Here is a 20,934-nt window from a genome sequence, read left to right as displayed (position 1 = left end):
TACAGGCGTTACATACGGTACTTTGCTGAAATTGCTTCGCCTCTTCATGCCTTGACAAAGAAGGCAACTCCGTTTAGATGGGCTGATCGGGAAATTACAACATTCAAAAAGCTCAAAGAAAAGCTTACTTCGGACCCAGTATTAGTGTTACCGGACCTCCGAAAGGCTTTTGTTGTCCAGTGTGATGCATATGGAAGTAGCATTGGTGCGGTTCTCATGCAAGAGGGACATGTGATAGTTTATGAGAGTAGAATATTGCAGGATGCCGAGAAGCATTTACAGGTTTATAAGAAAGAGATGTTGGCTGTAATTCACGCTCTTTCTACATGGAAACACTACTTGCTTGGGGCTGATTTCACTGTGCAGACAGATCATCAGACCTTGCGTTATTTCCTCACGTAGACTAAGCTTTCAGAGAAGCATATGCGTTGGGCAAACTTTTTGTCTATGTTTCACTTCCAGATTGTGCATGTGGAAGGTAAAAAGAATGTAGTGGCAGATGCTTTGTCACGCAAGCCACAGGTCTCTGCAGTTTCACTTGCTTATCATCATGAGCTTGATGAAATGAAAGAGCAATATGCCCATGATGAGGACTTTAGCAGGGTGTACGATCAGATGTCTGAGGGTCAGCGGCATGAGCACTATACTCTCAGAGATGGGTTTTTATTGATGCATGGCAGACTGTGTGTTACCAGGCCATTGCGACTCAAGGTTATGATTGAAAGTCATGCTCCACCGTATGCAGGTCATAGAGGTACTGACGCCACGGTAAAAGCAGTGGAGACTTTCTTTTACTGGCCAACCTTGAGAAGAGATGTTGATGCCTTTGTGAGGCAATGCATCGTATGTCAGAAGATAAAGTTTGACCGTCAAAAGACACCAAGGTTATTACAGCCTTTACCTATTCCAGATAGACCTTGGGAGAGAATTGCCATGGATTTTATATTTGATCTTCCACGGATACAAACGGGCAATGATGGCATTTGGACTATCATATGCAGGTTCAGTAAGCAGGCTCATTTCATTCCCGTGCGTAAGACGATCAAAGTGGATCATATGGTGAAGTTGTTCATGGCGAACATCTTCAAATATCATGGCTTGCCTACGTCTATCATTAGTGACCTTGATCCACGGATGACGAGTTTGTTCTGGAGAGGATTGTTTGACAACATGGGTACAACTCTCAAGTTTTCATCGTCATTTCATCCACAAACAGATGGTCAGTCAGAAGAGGCTAACTCTACAGTGTTGGATCTTCTTAAGTGTTATGTGTCAGAGCACAAGCAACAATGGGAAAAGTATCTTCCTTTGGTGGAGTTTGCATATAACAACACTGTACATACCTCGACAGGCAAGGCGCCTTTTGAGATTGTGGAAGGGGGGAAGAAGGTACCACCCATTTTGCACACAAAGGATAAGATCTTTGAGGCTGATCAGTATGTGGAAAACATGGATAAAGCTTATCGGAGAGTTAAGTTGGCACTCCAGAAAACTCAGCAGAAGCAAAAGAAAGCCGCAAACCGTCACAGACGTGATTTAGAGTTTGCATTGGGTGATTGAGTTCTTTTGCGCTTTGAAAAGGCTAGACTCAAGAAGATGAAGGGTAAAGAGCGCTTATTCCCTAAATTGAGCATGCGTTATTATGGGCCTTTTCAGGTATTGGAAAAGATTGGTGAGGTAGCCTATCGCTTGAAGCTACCAGATCACTGGAGGATTCACAATGCTTTTCACGTGAGTCTCCTTAGACCTTTCCGTGGGGATGTGCCTGAGGATGTATCAGATGAGGCTCAGCCGGAAGTTGAGGAACTTGATGAGGTTCTTATTCCAGAGCAGATACTGGCACATAAGGAAAGAAAGGTACGAGGTAAAGTTTCCCGTCGCTATCTTGTGAAGTTCAAGAACTATTCACCGATGGATGCGAAGTGGATGGAGAAAGGTGACTTAACATATTCACCTCAGGTTTTGCAGCCTTATCTCGATGCCTTTGAGTTAGAGCCGACTCTTGTTGTGGCTCATTCAGGTTCAACAGAGCATGGGTCTAGAGCATTACCTGATGCTCAAGAGGGGGGTAGCACCTCCACTCCCTTGATACAGACAGGCTCAGATGACATCTAGAGGTCGCTTGGTGCAGTTTTTATCTCACCCGAAGGTACTGAGGCTGACAGTACATCTATTTATGGGACTTCTATGATATATGTGTACTAGTCACATGGGATTTTGTGGATATGTATGGTTCACAGTGGTATACAACTTGGACTATTACTACGCCATTGGTTTGCAGTGAATGTTGATACATGTGCATGGCTTAGAGAGATTGGGACGCTGATCTTGCCATATTGTATATTTCACTTTGGATATTTTGCTGTATCACCAGAATGCAATCAAGGACGCTTGCCATTTTTCAAGACGGGGGTATGTCATGGCCCTGTGAAAATGGAACAGCACAAGTGTGGGCATGGTGGTTGCTGAGTCAAAATATTGAATGATTCACATGGGGGGGTGCCCGGATAGAGTTAATGATGTGTGGACATCCCTAGGTGTGAAGGGGGGAACTAGAACATTAAAATTTTAATGTTTTATTGAAGGTTGCCCCTAGGCCTTAGTGGCCCCTAGGGAACTTTAATATTTATTAAAGTTGGGGCCCTAGGATTAATATGGGGAGGGGGCAACTCCACTTTTGGAGTGTATGCCTCTCTCTCTTCTCTCTCTCTCTCTTCTTTTTGGGAAAACGTGAAGCATACGTGCAGGAGGAAGCGTGGAAAGCAAGAGGGAAAAGTCGACTGCTGCAGAGAAGCTTTGCTACTGCTGATTTTCTGTGCTCTGGAACAGGCCGTACAGCATCCGTACAGTCCTGTACGACAGCAGGTACTGCTGCAGGCAAAGGCGGCGGCTGTGGAACAGGTACAGATTGCAACAAGCGACTGCAACTGCAGTATTCAGGCAGTACAGGCTGGTACGACTGCAAGTACAGTCCTGTACTTCTGCAGGTACACTGTACAGTCAGAGCAAGGGTTGGACAGACCTGGTACAGGCAACGTTGACTGACTGTACAGCAGGTACAGTCGGGTACAGCAGGAGCAGGCACACCAGAATCCTCACGCGACAGCAGAACTGGCCGTACAATTCTGTACGGACAGATTCTGACACGTGTGCAGAGGCAGTACGGACTGGATCTGTGCAGCTTCTATGTGCTGAACAGTCAGGTACAATATTGAAGTGGATGCAGAGAGGAAGGTACAGACAAGTACACTCACACGTGTGAAGCAGGGTTGTTGAAACAAGTGCCTGCAAGTACAGATTGGTCCCGTTACTTCCTCCGGTGCAGATCCACGAGCTGATTTTGGTAAGCTCTGCATTTGTTCATCTATCTCTCTTTCTATTGCCTTATGTCTGTTGCAGATTTGAGTTATCTGGCCCCTTGTGAGAGGAGGGGTATGGCAGATTGAAAAGGGTGGAGACAGAGATTGAACAGTGTATGTATGTATGAGCTGAGATGTTGAATCATGTGCTTGAGATATGCCAGATGTATGCTCATGGCTGCCCTGCTTAATGGTCTTGGCTGATCAGAGGGAGGCACAGAGTGTTGCTTTGAGACACAGATCTGTGTGTGTGAATCCTCTGTGCTAAGAGGTATTGTGGGCTGTCAGATTGGACATACAGGTGTAAACTCTCGGCTGATTTTGTTGTACTCAGCCTTTCATACTTTTGAAATTGAATAAAGATATACCGCAAGGGGCGCCAAGCTCTGGGGCCAACAGGTGTCGCTTTGTTTTCAGATTTGGGCACTTTAGCTCCATTCTATTTTGGTTTTCCAATCTAGACTACAAGTGGAAGGGTGACTGCTAGTCCACCGCACTCTGGTTTCTATCAGAGGCCGGTTTCACTCATGATGATAAGCAAGTGAAACTGCTGAGACCTGTGGCTTGCATGACAAAGCATCTGCCACAACATTCTTTTTGCCTTCCACATGCACAATTTGGAAGTGAAACATAGACAAAAAGTTTGCCCATCGCATATGCTTCTCTGAAAGCTTAGTTTGCGTGAGGAAATAACGCAAGGTCTGATGATCTGTCTGCACAGTGAAATCAGCCCCAAGCAAATAGTGTTTCCATGTAGAAAGAGCATGAATTACAGCCAACATCTCTTTCTCATAAACCTGTAAATGCTTCTCGGCATCTTGCAATATTCTACTCTCATAGGCTATCACATGTCCTTCCTGCATGAGAACTGCCCCAATGCTATTTCCACATGCATCACACTGGACAACAAAAGCCTTTCGCAGGTCCGGTAACACCAATACTGGATCCGAAGTAAGCTTTTCTTTAAGCTTTTTAAAGGCTGTAATTTCCTGATCAGCCCATCTAAACGGAGTTGTCTTCTTTGTTAAGGCATGAAAGGGCGAAGCAATTTCAGCAAAATATCGTATGTACTGCCTGTAATAGGAACACAATCCCAAAAAGCTGCGTACATCATGCACGGTTCTCAAATCTGGCCAATTAAGAATTGCTTCCACCTTCGATGGATCCATATGGACTCCATGCTTAGACACAATATGCCCCAAGAAGTGTATCTCTTGCAAGAAAAACTCACTCTTCTTGCCATTAATAACCAGCCTATGGTTCCGGAGTTCTGCAAACACAATGGCCAAATGCCTTCTATGCTCCTCCTCAGTTTGTGAATGCACAATCATATCATCAAAGAATGTGCCCACTAACGCTCTATGAGGCCGGAAAATCCTGTCCATCATTCTGTTAAATGTGGCAGGTGCATTTGTCAAACCAAAGGACATAACCAAAAACTCATACAACCCAAACGTGGTTCGAAATGTGGTCTTATGCACATCCTCGGGTCTAATACGTATCTGATGATACCCGCTTTTCATGTCAATCCGACTAAAAACTGTGGAGCCCTGTAAGCAGTCCAAAATGTCATCGATCCTCGAAATGGGGAATCGATTCTTGATGGTATTCTTGTTCAGCGCCCTGTGGTCAATACACATGCGCCAAGAACCATCCTTCTTTTGCACTAAGAGTACAGGTGAGCAAAAGGGTGATGAGCTAGGCTGTATCAACCCTTTATTCAACAGCTCCTGTACCTGACTCATAATTTCTTCTTGTTGGGCTGCACTAACACGGTACGGCGGTCTATTTGGTGGAGTACTACCAGAAATTAATCAATGGCATGATCTTCTGGCCTCTCCGGAGGAAGTTCCCTTGGCAATGACTCGGAAAAACAATCTTGAAACCCACATAAGAAATCAGTCCTGTCCTTATCTAACATAGACAAATTAGACTTAGACTCATCATCTTTTGCATCCTTTACATAAATCAAGTACGCGGAAAGATGCTTTTTCATTACTGATGAAATTGCCGAAGCTGATACAACAGGAACAGATTCCCCTTTAAGTTTTACATCCAAAACATGTTCTTTCCCTCTATGAGTCAAAGTGATCTTCCTATTGTATGTATCCACCACCGCATGTACTCTGTGGCACCATGGCATTCCCAACAAAACATCACATCCATCAAGTGGCATGATGAAAAACTCTTCGCTGTCCACACGAGTGGATGTGCTAGTAAATATTCCTCCACAATATTTGCACTTCCACATGCGCGTGTTGGAGCGACCGACACCTGGGGTGTTGGGTGTGCCTTGAATGATGGTGTGCCTTGCCCATACGGAACTCGGTGCACGAGGCATGCGCTTGGCAGGGGATTCTGTGTGCATGCGGAGGCAGTGGGAAGCCTTCTTCCGCACCTGGAGCACCGGCCCTTTCTTCACCAGGAAGGAGGGCACGGTCATTTGGCACTATAAGCTGTCACCATTTGGTCCCTTCACACCAGTCTTGACCAGTGTTTCACACATTGAGTGGAGTCAAGGTGTGAATGGGGATTTTCCATAAAAGAAAGCTGGAGCAGTTCGGGCAAAGTTTGGCCTGAAAGATGGCTATGCAGCATGAGCACCATGGGATTTTTATCATTAAAGTGACTTATAATGTTTATTTATAAGTCAGTGTTCACACATCATTAATGAAGGGTTGGATATATTATTCTTTTGGGCATGTATATGTGGATAGAAGGAGGCACTTAGAGAAAACTTAGGCTACAAGCTTGGGAAAGGTACAAAAAGTTGATATTTTGGGTTGAAACTTGGGCATCAAGCCAAGGAAAGCATAAAGTTGATATTTTGGGCTGAAACTTGGGCATCAAGCCAAGAAAAGCATAAAGTTGATATTTTTGGACAAGTTCAGCTATTTTGGGCTAAAAGGAAAAGCATAGCTATTATTGAGCTAGTTGACTCTATTAAAGCAAGGCTTGGGGCCTGTTTTTGATCATCAAGCGTTTATCCTCTACTGGCCGATTGCAGCTCTTCTCACAGTGCTGGTTGTACAGCTTCTTCTCTTTTCTCTCTCTCTCTCTCTCTCTCTCTCTCTCTCTCTCTCTCAATTAAGGAAGAAGAGAAGCAACATGAAGCAAAGACTTTCTCATGGGTGGAAGTCATCACCAAGACGCAAAAGAAGATGGATGAAGCGGAGAAGTGGATAGAGGTCGCCAAGAAGGGTAAAGGTAAGGAGATAACAACCCCTACACCTACAATCATTAACATGACTTTGGAAGAGGAACAACGAAGACGTACACGTGCTTTGCATGTGAGGATTACCGGCCTTAAAGACAGGGATAAAGTTGAAGAGGAGGTGAAAGAGCTTATGGTGTTGATGGGGATTGACAGTCCGGCACACGCAAAAGCTTGGAGAGTGGGCAAAAAAAGTGGAGGCAACGGGGAAACATCAAAGGAGAGAGCTCTCATACTTCGCTTCCCCTCTATTGAGGCGAAGGAGTTCTTGAAGAGACGACCCACTTTAAAGAATACAGGCATTTTTCTTGGTGATGATCTTACTCTTTCACAGCTTGCACATATGAAGGAAGTTATGCCAGAGATTAGAGCGGCAAGAGAAAAGGGAAAGATAGCATTTTATAGAGAAGGGAGGGTGGTCATCGTGGAGCGAGGCTTTACATGACGGTGCGAGACCTATGGGACCAAATTAAAGCTGGCAGCCTGGAACTGCAATGGATCCCTCAGGCTTGATGTAGGTGCCTTTGAGGACAGCTTTAGAGATAGAGATATAGTCTTCTACTCGGAGACTCACCAGGCTCCTGGTCAGATGATGCCACAGGTGACAGGATACAGATGGGAGACAGCTTGCAGAGTAGGGACGAGATCGGTACACAGTAGTAGAGGATCAGGAGGGGTGGCAGTTCTTTTCAGGGAGGAGCTGCAACCGCTTCTACACATCGTTCGGAGAGATGATCAGGCCAGATATATGTGGGTGAGACTGAGGGCCGACACAGGCAGATTCCTGTATATTGCCATATGCTATTTTGCTCCTAGTACATCGACATATGCAGCACCTAGAGGGCAGTCTCCTTTCTCTGTGCTAGATGATGACATATGGGAGTTCTCTAGGGATGGAGACATCATCCTATTAGGGGACTTTAATGCCCGGACGGGCAACCGCCAGACAGCCTTTTATGATACCTCGGAGGAGATGCTGAGAGAGCTGGACACTCTGGATATGGGATTAGACAGACACTCACAGGATGTGGAGTGCACAGAGTATGGGAGATATTTGGTAGATATGGGGACTGCACATGGGTTGGCCATACTTAATGGCTTGCAGAGGTTTCCGTCAGCAGCTGGATTTACTTGCTTTCCACATAGACATGGTGCTAGCACAGTGGATTATGTTATGGCTATGCCCAGCTTTGTTTCATGCATTGAGGACTTCACAGTTGGATCTCGGCCCATTGGGGTAGTAGTGGATCATGCATTGTTGACATTGACTATCTCTTTTCACTTTACCACAGCTCAGAGGACACGAGGGGCAGATCACGCTCGATATACTTTTACCTCAGAGACTGATGCTGTCTACACAGATGGGATTTACAAACGTCTGTACACAGAGGAGCCAGGGAGACCTTTGGAGGAGTTGATCCATATACTGACAGAGACTTTACATGATGCAGCGAGAGAGGCATATCCACATACTCAGCCTGGACAGAGACAGCGTTCTAGATGTATGCCCCAGAACAGCTGGTATGATGAGGAGTGCAGAGAGACCAGGGCCCGACTGCAGCGGGAGGTTGCTTTGGGAGTCACTACTCACCGACAGTCACGTATTGCCTTCCGACGTCTTGTGCGAAGGAAGAAGCGGGCCGGCCTTGCTCAGCTAGAGCAGGAATTATACCAGCTGTTCTTGAGCCAGGATTCGAGGGAGGCTTGGCGTCTGTTTCATGAGTCCTCCCCTGCTTTGGCCATCACTTCTACAGAGGTCTGGGGTAGTTATGCAGCATCTCTATATACAGTTCCTGGACAGACACCTTTTCCTGACCCGCCAGCACCATGCCCACAGACATGTACTTTCTTTACCGCATAGATGGTAAGGAAGGCCATTGATAGGATGAAGACTGGGAGAGCATATGATCATGATGGATTGGTCGCTGAGCACTTTATTCATGCGAGAGACATGCTCGCAGAGCTTCTAGCAGTGATGTTCAATCGTGCTATGTGCGAAGGCTTACCCGAGACTTGGAGTAGGTCCACCATCGTGCCTATCTTCAAGTCAGGGGACCCTATGGAGCCAGGGAATTATCGCACTATTATGATTGGTCACACACTAGCACGATTGTATGCATCCATTCTTGAGCAGCAGTTGAGTAGATGGGCAGAGAGAGTTGGCATTCGAGCAGAGGGACAGGCAGGGTTCAGGAGAGGTTTCTCTACTCTTGACCACATCTCGACTCTCCGGGCCATTATTGAGGAGGGCAGGTCGCATGGGCGACGGGTTTATTGTAGCTTTGTGGACTTCCGCAAAGCATTTGATACAGTGCCCAGAGCCAGATTGATGAGGCGATTACAGGAGATGGGGGTACCCACAGAGCTCATATGGGGGATTATGGCTTTATATAGATCAGTTGTTGCAGGACAGGTACGCACCCCAGAGGGGGTCTCTACTTTGGTTCACTCCACTATAGGAGTGAAGCAAGGTTGCCCGTTATCTCCTTCACTGTTTGGTATGTATGTGGATGAGGCTTCTGACTACATTGAGAGATTGGGGGACAGAGGAGCCCAGCTAGCAGGTACATGGATCCCACTATTGTTATATGCTGATGATATTGTGTTGATCTCTGATTCCCCTGAGGGTATGCAGCGTCATCTGGATGCTTTACATGAGTTTGCACATGATAGTGGATTGTCTGTCAACCTTGGCAAAACCAAGGTTATGGTGTTTAACACCACGCCACAGTGGGTTAGGCGATCAGCTTCCACATTTACATATGGGCAAGAGATTGTGGAGTATACAGATGCATATACATATCTTGGGGTAGTATTCAGTGGGCCAGTGTTTTCGATGAGGAGAGCAGCAGAGACTAGATTGACTAGAGCACATGCAGCCCTGGGTGGTTTGGAGAGGATGTGTTCGCAGGTTCAGTTTCAGGAACCTCGAACGAAACTTTGGCTTTTTGACACTCTAGTGACATCAGCTATGCTTTATGGAGTGCAGATATGGGGACCTTCAGTGGGCCATCACAGCGCAGGCGGGTGGAGAGGTATGGAGAGGCCTTTGGTATCTATGATTGCTAGGATTATTAGAGCCAAGGCCGTGGTACCTCATGAGATTATTCGAGCAGAGCTGGCGGCTGCCCCTCTGGTGATTGAGGCTCTTACGAGATCAGTCTCCTACATACATGGCTTGTGGGATCTCCCCCGAGACAGATATGCACGCCTCGCCCTGGAGTCCTCCCGACAGTTAGCTTTACAGGGAGACACGGCTTGTTGGTATGGACAGATGACATCTTGGTTCCAGGCACATGGTTTTAGCATGGACAGATTGCCTCCCTTCCAGTATTCTCTGGAGGCACCCTCTCACTCTCACACGGACAGAGATTACCAGACTCATCCGTCAGGATTTAGTTCAGCTGGACATTAGGAGGACATGGATACAGCCGACTGAGGAGCTGGGCACGAAGATGGCTTTCTACAGAGAGCATTTTCTTCAGCTCACAGCAGATGGTTTTGTGATCAGACCCAGTTACATGGATGTACACTTGTCTCATGCAGTACGATGTGCTATTGGTCAGATTTGCACATCCTCACACCAGCTTGAGATTGAGATTGGCCGATATAGAGGTATACCAGCTGAGGCCAGGATATGCCGAGTATGCCATGGGGAGCCAGAGACAGAGCTGCATTATATATGCCATTGTACTGCATACTATGAGATACGTGGTTGTTTCCACTGTTTATTTAGAGAGGGTTTTGGACCACTTTCCAGAGTCATGGGGTACCAGGACCAGAGGTGTTTGGGATTGTTCTTGCTTGAGCTGCGGAGACATAGAGATAGCCTGTTTAGGCGCACAGAGAGCCAGACTCAGAGGCACATTACAGATTTCTTTAGTCCAGCCATCACTGCGCCAGATGGACCACAGCAGCAGCAGGACATGGATACCGCCCACACCAGGGGTACACTGATTGATCGTGCGATTGAGCTTGGGTGGTCTAGACGCCCACGTCTACGGAGGGGGGCATCCCAGCATAGACGGAGGTTGCAGCGGCAGATTCGGATTATTCTTGCGAGGCATGCGGGACACCCAGTCAGGGTGCTGACCACAGAGGATATTGAGGAGATCCGCCAGTGTCCGATGCGGCACATATTATGAGATGGAGGCACCTCCATAGTGTACCCCTCCGTCCCACATGATATTGTATCCTCTCACTATATTCCACTCACCTCCATAGCGTACCCCCCCTCGCTATATTCCAGTTCCAGTTTCATTTTCTAGGTGCCAGTAGTATCATCTTTATTTTTCATTTTCTGGGGTTTTTTTTTTAAAAAATCCAGACATTGTATCAGATCCACCATGATGTAACTTTTGGTCTCATAGGTCATTATGGCCTTTTGAAGACGTTAATATAACATTTCATTTCATTTCATTTCTCTCTCTTTCCATTGCGCTGGCCGTACAGCAGCTGAATGCTGGTCGTACAGCAGCTTCAGTTCAGCAGCCGTACCCACACATGTGACAGCTGCCACCGGTTCTGGCCTTGTTATGGGCAGATTTGGGGCTGTTTTGGAGCAAGTCTGGGACAGTTTTGAGAGCTCTACTGGGGCTGATTTGAGGCTCGACTGTTTATGAGCTAATTCATGGGACTGTTTTGAGATAGTTTTCGGATGGCTTTTGGTGCTCTGTTTTATCTTAGCACTATCTAGGCAAGAGACTTGCTGATGCTTTGTGGAAAATCCGGTGCTCTATGCACCTACACCTTGGTTTGTTGTAAAAGCTTCTCTCAATAAAGAAGTTCCTACAAGGGGCTGGCTGTTTGGGCTCAGTGTGGTGTTTTTATATTGTATATGGTTCTTTTGCTGTGTTTTCATGCTCTTTGTCTGGTATTTGAAGTGTTGGTCTATTATTGTTCCAGGCATCCCTACTAGTGACATACCACCCCCCCCCCCCCCCCCCCCCCCCCCCCCCCCCCCCCCCCCGGGAGCCTCCCCTTCATTCTTTCATATGGACAGGTTTTGTGTTATGCTTCTTGGCAGATTTTCTTTTAACTAATAGAAAGATCCATTCTTGGAAGAAAAGAAGATAACATGCTATAAAGGTGCTTATACACATGAATGTAGGTAAATGAAGTCATTGTTGATTGTGTGCTATGAAAGTGAGGGTGGGGTGTTTTTAAGTGCAAGATGCTTTTTAGGGATTGCTAAGGATAAAATAATCATCTTTGGTTATGCTAATTTTCTGGGTTTAATGTCTGTAATTGCAGCTCTTAAAGTCCCTAAGTATGATGACACAGTTACTCCAGAATACAAAAAGAAGTTTGATGCATTGGTGGGTGTGAGCACTGAGAATCAGCTCCTTCTCTGTTTCTTTGACAATTCTTCTCTCAACAATATTGTTCAAATTTGTTGGCTGGAATGGTCTTTTGCAGATGGTTAAAGTGGCTGAACAAGAGGAGACCTCAAGAAAGGAAATAGCGAAGTGTAAGGAGAATCTGAAGAGGATCCGGGAAGAGAAGGTATGTCTGAGATACATATTGACTTGTTTGGGGACTGGACGTTTTGTGTAGTCTGATTGCTGGTGCAATGGTTTTCTGATGACAGGAGTCTATCAAGACGATGACGGCAGATGAATACTTTGCTAAGCATCCAGAGGTCAAGGCCAAATTTGATGAGGAAATTAGGAACCACAATTGGGGCTATTAGATCAAGTCTGTGCTTGTACTTGAAAACCTGGCTCTGCTTAGAGCGTGCACACACTCTTGCCATTTGAATAATTTTACCTGTTTCTCACTAGGTCTCTTGTCTAGTTTTGGAGAGGTTGTGTCTGGATGGCAGGGATATAGGTGAATGAAGAATCTCTAGTAACTTTTGAAATGTTGAATTTCATACAGCTTTGGATGACTCAATCTTTGGTTCCCCATTACCAAGTAATCAATCATGTACTGTCCACCATATGCTAATATTCTTATATTTTTGAGTGCTATGTTCCCTCAATGTCAGGGGAACCTTCTTCCACTGATGGGAATATCCTGCTTTTCAAGGTTCTCAAGTGGGAGCATTAACATCCTGACCCACGTGTCTCGTGTTATTTTCTTGTCAAATGGCATGGAAAAGCTGATTGTGATGGTCAATAATGCCAATTGGTAAGCTAGGCTTGATTGGAAAAGCTGTTACTCAAGGGTCCAAAGACCCAACCCTCTTCTGGACTTTGAATCATTCGCTTTCATGGAATGCTAGATGAACGGTCCAAAGATGGAACCTTTTCTGTTCTTTGGGATCATACATGCCGACGTGCATATGCACTTGTTATTCATGTGGTAGTATGGCTCTCATAACAATGGCTCGGCTGACTTTTGAATGAATGGGAAACAAGGGTTCTCAAGTGGAAATTGAGTCTGAGGTGGTCCTTGAGGTGCCCTAGTAAAAGACATGCTGCTGGTTTCAGTGCAAGTACTCGTTTAACATCCTTTTGATGATATTTGCTTATGATTGCATGAACGTTTCTCTCTTTCTTGTATGCCAATCTATTTTTAGCTTTTATATTACAATGGTAAGCAAATCCAACACACGACCCAACATCTGTTATCATCACGCGATGCGGGAATCAGGGGATTTGACCATGATTCCAAGTGTAGTTTACATGCCCCATGCAGTTTTCAACATTCATGTTTTTTCTTACATGCTTACCTCCGATCTGAACTAGTCAATCACTTGTGTTATTTCTTTTTGGAGGTTTGGCTAGCTTATGAATCATCTGGGAATCGTTCAGGAATATTGTTGATGTCTCAAGTGTTTGGCTATACTATGCTCCGGTGAGTAAAATAGAACAAACTTGTGTGCTTGTCTGAACATACATCTTCATCTTCAACACAGCATCTTACCACAGACACAATGAGCATAAAAATGGCAGACGAGCTCTAGTCATGAAGGACTTGCGTGACCAAGGCACTACAGAAATAAGTGTTGCATGTGTCGCGCAAATAATATTTGGTTGAACTCACTCTGTGAGCTCGGCAGTGATAAGATATAGCCACTTGTGCAAGGGTCATTGGACAAAAAAAAAAGATGCCATTTACATGTATTTGCATGATTGCCATTGCATATTAGCTAATCTGAACATGTAACTGCTTGACTTCTGCATCGCCTTAATTGCCCATGAAGTTGAAATGCTCAACCAGTTCAATTTCTTGTCAAGGTATGTGATTCGTGGGTACCTTTTGGGCTAGTCTGGTTGGGCAATCGTTGTCTTCGTTCCTATGCATTTGGTAGCTAGATAGGTCTGTCCATCTCAGAGTTTTGCTTAAGCTAGGGCTTTTAACCTTGAATTTTGTAACATATTGTGATTGTCAAAGCACCTTGTTTTTCTCTTGACCAACATAAATGGCAAAAGTTTTGTGATTCTAGTTCTCATGCAGCGCATATACCAATTAAACCAACAAGGTGTCAGGCATGGAATCAATGTTCTTATTTATGCAAAGGTGTTGCCATGTTTTAACATGTCAAAATCTTGTGCCATGAAGTTCTTTGTTCAAGTAGAGAATGGTTTGCAGATGACAAGGTATTTAAATAAGGTTGTGGTTTAAAGGGTTACCGATCTACTAGAGTTAATTTTAATAAACAGTGGATATCATATGCACTCAGTTTGAAACCTTTGTACTGGTACTTATACTGAACACTATCATTGAAAACAAAATGCGGCCTTCGAGTCCATGCATGCACATACTCTAGAGAAGGCACTTGACGTATAAGATGAAAGCAAGATCTATAACACAAAGAAGAGAGGACACAATTTAAACATCTGAATCTATGATTATAACATTAGAGCCACTTGTCACATGAAATCCCAAACACAGTGCCATTTGTCACTTTACTTTGACAGTGTGATAGCATGAACATACTTCTTGAGGTTTTCATATTGTTGTAATCATAGATTTATATGCTTAAGCTGTGTGAAGGTTTGTAAGTTGAGTATGATAGCATGAGCAATTGTTAAATGCCAAAAAAACTAAACTTCACATTTCTATTGACTTGTGATACATCTTTATCTTTAAAATTATTATTTATGTATGAATATTCACCAAAAAGAAGTATTTGTAATTTTGTAAATAGAGAGCGTCGAAATTTATGTTATATCTTTCAATTTACATGGACTCTTTCCATACTCTATAAGTCAAATCTAGGGATCTGAATGACATTCTAGATCAATAAAACTCTGACTTTCCTACCCCCCCATATTGAATATAAAGTGATAAACTTGAAGAAGTGCATGTTATGTGAGACTCAAAAAATTTGACGTTGGGTTGGGCTCTTGATGTATTCAATTTACTCTAATTATAGGCTATTAGCCCATATTCTTGCTTCAATTACCACTACAAGACCCTTTCCGTACTATGTTTCAAAGTACAAAATTTACAACATCATGTATGCACACATGCATAGCATGCATTAAAGGCCTTATTGAACATCATGAATGCACACATGTATAGCATGTTTAAACCCTATCCACATTCCCTTTTCAGCGTCCTAAATGGCTTCTTTAAAATGTTCTAATTTGAACTTTTTCCCTGCAAAAGATGTGATTATTTCTCTGAGGCAAGGTACTGCTGCTTTTCTTCTGTATCCGCATATCTGAAAAGTGTCCAGCCGCTCACTTTAACTTTTCTCATTAAATCAGAAATGCTTCGGGCGTAGTCGCGGCCCAAGAGCATTTCATAAATCAAAACTTTGCCATTGTCTTTTACACGCCATACTGTGCAAAAATGTAAGACAAACCAAAAAGCTTTAAGATGTGCTAGGAAAAGAATATGCATGCATGCATGCATATATGTATGTATGCATGCACCCATGTCCGTATGAACGAAGTATTTATACATGTATGTATGTATTGCCTTGAAGATGCACAAACTAGTGTCAATTGTTCTCATGGTGATGGACAGAGCTGTGATGCATTTATGTATGCACTACAGATGTGGCATGCATGCATACATACATCTGCATTACAAACACAGCATGTCCGTACGAACTAACTATCTATACAAGTATGTATGTATTGCCTTGACGATGCACAAACTAGTGTTAATTGTTTTGATGGTGATGGACAAAGCTGTGAATAACCTTGGTGAGAATGCCAGAGACAGCATCAATGGCAGCGTATGCTGGCTTTCCTCTTATAATTTCTTTTAACTCTTGCAACTATGTCTGCAGATCAAATCATCAAAACTTTTAAAGCTTCTAATGATTGAAAATGAGATTAATTTCCTGGATTAATCAAGAATAATTATAGAGAGAAGAAACCTTATGTCTTGGAGTTGATCACTTCATCTGCACCAAAGAGTCTCAAAAAGACCATAGACAGTCCATGGGTTCCCAAGAAACTGAGCAGCTCATCTCTCCCTCTGCACCAGTTGCACTTTGCCTGTTGTTGATAGCTCCACTGTAATGGCCCTGGCCCCTCACCATAGCCATTAATGCCCAACAAAGTGACCAAGATTCGAACTTGAATCTTAAGTACAAAATCACAATTGGGTTCTAGCATGGTGCAATTGGGTTCTATATATATATATATATATATATATACACATATATATGAGAGAGAGAGAGAGAGAGAGCGCGAGCGAGCGAGCACTATGCATGGTGAGAGAAAGAGAGAGAGACACCACTATACTACTATTTGCTCATTCCCACACTAGCATTTTCTACCATAATGTAATGGGTCTACTTTTCAAGTTTGCACCCCACTACAACAATGCTATGATTAATCGATTCATCTTCAATATTTTAGTAAATAAATGAAGTACCCTAGTTATTTTTTTCCTAAGAAACTAATGACTTACCTACTCTAGAAGATATATACAATGGCCAATAGACTAGTCAGCTACTTGTCATTGTTGCATAGCATTTCAACATATAAGGATTAGTTATCACCTAATTCAAGGTCAATGTAGAACTATAAACTCTAGCACATGTGGTGATATACAAAGCAACGCAAACCTAAGTATATTATGTGCATGAACACAGACATTGCGTGAGTTTTTAATGTACCATGTCTACATTGAAAGAAATTGAGGAAAATGGAGAAGGAAACTGCCATGAATACAACTAAATTTATGGAAACAAAAATGTGATCTTGACAATGTGAATGTGAGTTATACACTTTCAACATTATACCTATAAAACACAGGGAAGTGGTAAGTAGTTTACGCCATATAGTTCATGTGTATATATAAACACATACAAGAAAAGAAAAGAAAATATCCTTCACAATGTAAAACAAAGTAAGTATACCATAATTGTCATGCCCATTCAACACCTTGTTTTTGGGTCGTCAAATGTATGGTCTGAATATTAAGTGTATGCATCACAATGAATTAACCATGTATGATAAAATAACCATCACATGAAACAACCGTGTACATAAAATAACTAATTCAAAAAGCACTTAACCTTAGAGCTCACAAACATGTACATAAAATAACTAATTCAAAGTACTTAAAATAACCATCACATGAAACAACCATGTACATAAAATAACTAATTCAAGGTACTTAACCTTAGAGCTCACTAACATAATATCTACCAATTTCATAAAAAATGGTGCATTGGTCCATTAAAAAAAAAGAGAACTAATAGTGGATTATTTCTATCCATATAAGGGATAAGGGATAGATATTAGTGGATGAGTGGCCAACTTTGTCATTTTAAGAGATAAAATCTTAATTGATTGATCTAGGTAACCTCAATAGCCAATTAAGGTGAGTTACAACATCATTTGTGTTATAAGTAGATACCTGAAGAGTAATATAGTGGTCACTTTTAGGTGCCAATGGTGAAAAATATCATTGTGAAAATAGTTTACTCTCCAAAGAGGGTTGGTGCTTAATTGACTAACATGTGGACACATCACTCTAGAAAAAGCCATGTTGTTAGTCAAGGGTCTCATGTGAGAAAGTAAAATGGGGATATTGATATCTACCTAAAAGGAATTTTAAAAAAAAAGGGCTTATGCAAGCGATGAGTGACCACAATTGGGTTCTAGCATGGTAATTGGGAGAGAGAGAGAGAGAGAGAGAGAGAGAGAGCACTATTTGCTCATTCCCACACTAGCATTGTCTACCTACAAACTATCATAATATAATGGGTCTACTTGTCAAGTTTTCACACCCACTATCAACAACAATGCTATGATTAATCTGCTCATCTTCAATATTTTAGTAAATAAATGAAGTTACCCAATTCGCAGGTGGCCATAAAAGTGACTAGTTATTTTTTTCTTAAGAAACTAATGACTTAATTATTCAAGAAGATATATACAATGGGCAATAGACTAGTCAGCTACTTGTCATTGAAGCATAGCATTTCAACATAGGATTAGTAAATAAATGAAGTTACCCAATTCGAAGGTGGCCATAAAAGTGACTAGTTATTTTTTTCCTAAGAAACTAATGACTTACTTACTCAAGAAGATATATACAATGGGAAATAGACTAGTCAGCTACTTGCCATTATTGCATAGCATTTCAACATAGGATTAGTTATCACCTAGTTCAAGGTTAATGTAGAACTATAAGCCCTAGCACATGTGGTGAGATATAAAGTAACACAAATCTAAGTATATTATGTGCATGAACACACACAATGCTTGAGTTTTTAATGTGCCAAGACTACGTTAAAAGAAATTGGGGAAAATGGAGAAGGAAAATGCAATGAATACGAATAAATGTATGGAAACAAAAACATGATCTTGACAATGTGAATTTAGTGATACACTTTCAACATTATACCTATAATACACAGGGACGTGGATAGTAGTTTACACCATATAGTTCATGCGTATATATAAACCCATATAAGAAAAGAAAAGAAACCCATACAATGTGAAAGTTCATGTGTATAAATAACCCATACAAGAAAAGAAAAGAAACCCATACAATGTGAATGTGAGTGATACACTTTCAACATTATGCCTATAATACATAGGGACGTGGAAAGTAGTTTACACCATATATGTCATATGTATATATAAACCCATACAAAAAAAGTAAATAAAATATCCTTCAGAATGTAGAACTAAGTATATAGTAATTATCATGCCCATTCAACATCTTGTTTTTTGGTTCTCAAATATATGGCTAGATTATTAAGTGTATGCATCACAATGAATTAACCACGTACGATAAAATAACCATCACATGAAACAATCATGTACATAAAATAACCAATTCAAAGTACATAACCTTAGAGCTCACTAAAAAAATATTTACCAATTTCATTAAAAATGGTGGTCAAATCTTAATCGATTGATCTAGGTAACCTCAATAGCCAATTAAGGGATTGGTCAAGGTGAGTTGGTGGACATGTCTACATCATTTGTTAGAAGTGGATAAATGAAGGGCGATTTAGTGGTCACTATTAGGTGCCATTGGTGGAAAATATCATTTTGAAAATAGTTTCTCTCCAAAGATGGTTGGTGCTTAATTGACCAAACATGTGAACACATCACTCTAGAAAAAGCCATGTTTGTCATGGGTTTCATGTGATAAAGTAAACTGGGGAATTGATATCTACCTAAAAGGACTCTTTTAAATGTATGGGCTTGCACAAGCGATGAGTGACCGAAAAAGCTTTGTGGTTTAAATCATAGGGTTACCAAGAGTAGGAGAGTCATCTAATGAATGTAAGGTCTCAGTGAATGTTTGGACCTTATACTATAGCCTCAAAGGTTTTTGCCAAATAGAACAGGTTGTTGATTGCTTTCGTTTTATGAGGTGTGTGGATAACTTGTGAAGAGGCTACCCAAACAAGATTCCCTTGAAAAAGCTTGAACAATGATTCTTGTTTTGACCTTTTTGCAAGGTCTTTTGAAAAAATAATTCAATTTTGACAATATTAAAAATATTTATAAATGTATAGGTGCCACATCATGAAAACTTGTAATATTTTCATGTTTAAAAACATGATAAAAATGTTTCCATTGATACAAAGAGCAAAATCAAGGTAAAAATTTAAATTTTTTAAAAACATTTAATTGTATTGGGCCTTCTTTAAAAACCTGGTACCAATATTACATGTAGAAGCATTTTAAACCATAGCAGCAAAGTGCCTAAAGCACATTAAAACCTCTGATTTCTGTTTCAATGGATATACCGAGGTATGCTTGGAATAATCATCAATGAATATGACAAAATAGAGGTAGCCCCCAATAGATGGTGTTCTCATAGAACCACATACATCACTGTGTATAAGTTACAATTTTTGGATAGCTCTATCTAAACCATCTTTGGGAAATGATGCCCGCTACATTTTTCCAAGAATATAGCCCTCACACAAACATGTTTGATAGGGGCTTCAAGATGTGGCAGCTCAAACACCATGTCATTTTTATGCAAACGCAGCAAACTGCCAAAGTTCAAGTGACCACAGTGTACATGCCACATCTTAGCATCACCCATTGCCTGTGGCAAAAATTGTACATGTAGCATGCCTTAGTCTTTCATATGCATCTAGCCTATAAAGGCCATGAGACAAAGTACTAGAAGTAACAATTGTCTTGTCGTCTCACTACGATCATGAACAATAAATCTACCATTCTCAAACGGAACTACTAAGCCAGCCTTAGTAATGACACAGATATAACTAGTTCTTCGTGATCCCTGCTGGTACATATAATACATTTGAAAGCGTGATTGTTCTAACATTTATAGTAGTGAGAGAAATTTCACTAACTCCTTTTACAGGATATGAGGATTTGTTTGTACATGTTACAGTGTTTCCCTATGGAGCAGATTGAAGTGATGAGAACATACAATGATGAGAAGTAATGTGCTTACTAGCACAACCCACTGTCAAAATACCAGACATGTACATCTATAAACAACCATGCATGCATCCTTATGCGAAGGATCATAACTGCATTGCACAATGAAAGCCCAACCATCATGTGCATAGTTTGCAGATTCTTTATTTTCTACATAGGATGCTGATGCATCCTCTACTACCATACCCGATTCTTTCTTTTTCTCCTTCTTAAGCCATTTCTTGCACTCATTAATGTAGTGACTAGGTTTCCTGCAATAGTTGCAGTTGCCCTTTTTCTTTGGCTTCACCTTCCTTGTGTGCAAGCTTGCCCGATGACTTTGATTTCGGCTTGTAACTACCCTGAGGAAAGGATTTACCTGTGCATTTTTGTTGATTGGCAGCAAAATCCTAATCTCCTGCACGCATGATGACAGATCTATTTTGCCTAGATTTCTCTTCTTACAAAAGCACAGAAACCAACTCTTCAAACTTCAAGGCATTTGGATTGCCTTTCATCATAAGTTTGATGGTAGAAGAAAAACCTTGATACAAGTCCAACAACGCATTCAAGATAGTAG

At 42.0% G+C, this 20,934-nt stretch overlaps 1 protein-coding gene across 1 annotated transcript in view; it reads left to right on the top strand.

Moving 5' to 3' along the window:
• The window catches only part of ATPQ (ATP synthase D chain), a 47,910-nt gene extending 35,365 nt beyond the window's left edge, over positions 1-12,545 (top strand). The window contains exons 3-5 of the mRNA XM_086796219.1: positions 11,827-11,891; positions 11,992-12,078; positions 12,164-12,545. Of these exons, the coding sequence (XP_086652345.1) occupies positions 11,827-11,891; positions 11,992-12,078; positions 12,164-12,265 (254 nt within the window). The 3' untranslated portion in view covers positions 12,266-12,545. The remainder of the gene's footprint in view (positions 1-11,826; positions 11,892-11,991; positions 12,079-12,163) is intronic.
• Positions 12,546-20,934: the final 8,389 nt, after the last annotated feature.

Source organism: Cibotium barometz, chromosome 63, assembly GCF_041138505.1.
Source record: "Cibotium barometz isolate CiBa-2024 chromosome 63, ASM4113850v1, whole genome shotgun sequence".
NCBI classification, from domain to species: Eukaryota; Viridiplantae; Streptophyta; class Polypodiopsida; order Cyatheales; family Cibotiaceae; genus Cibotium; species Cibotium barometz.
This window is presented reverse-complemented; position numbering and strand designations above follow the sequence as displayed.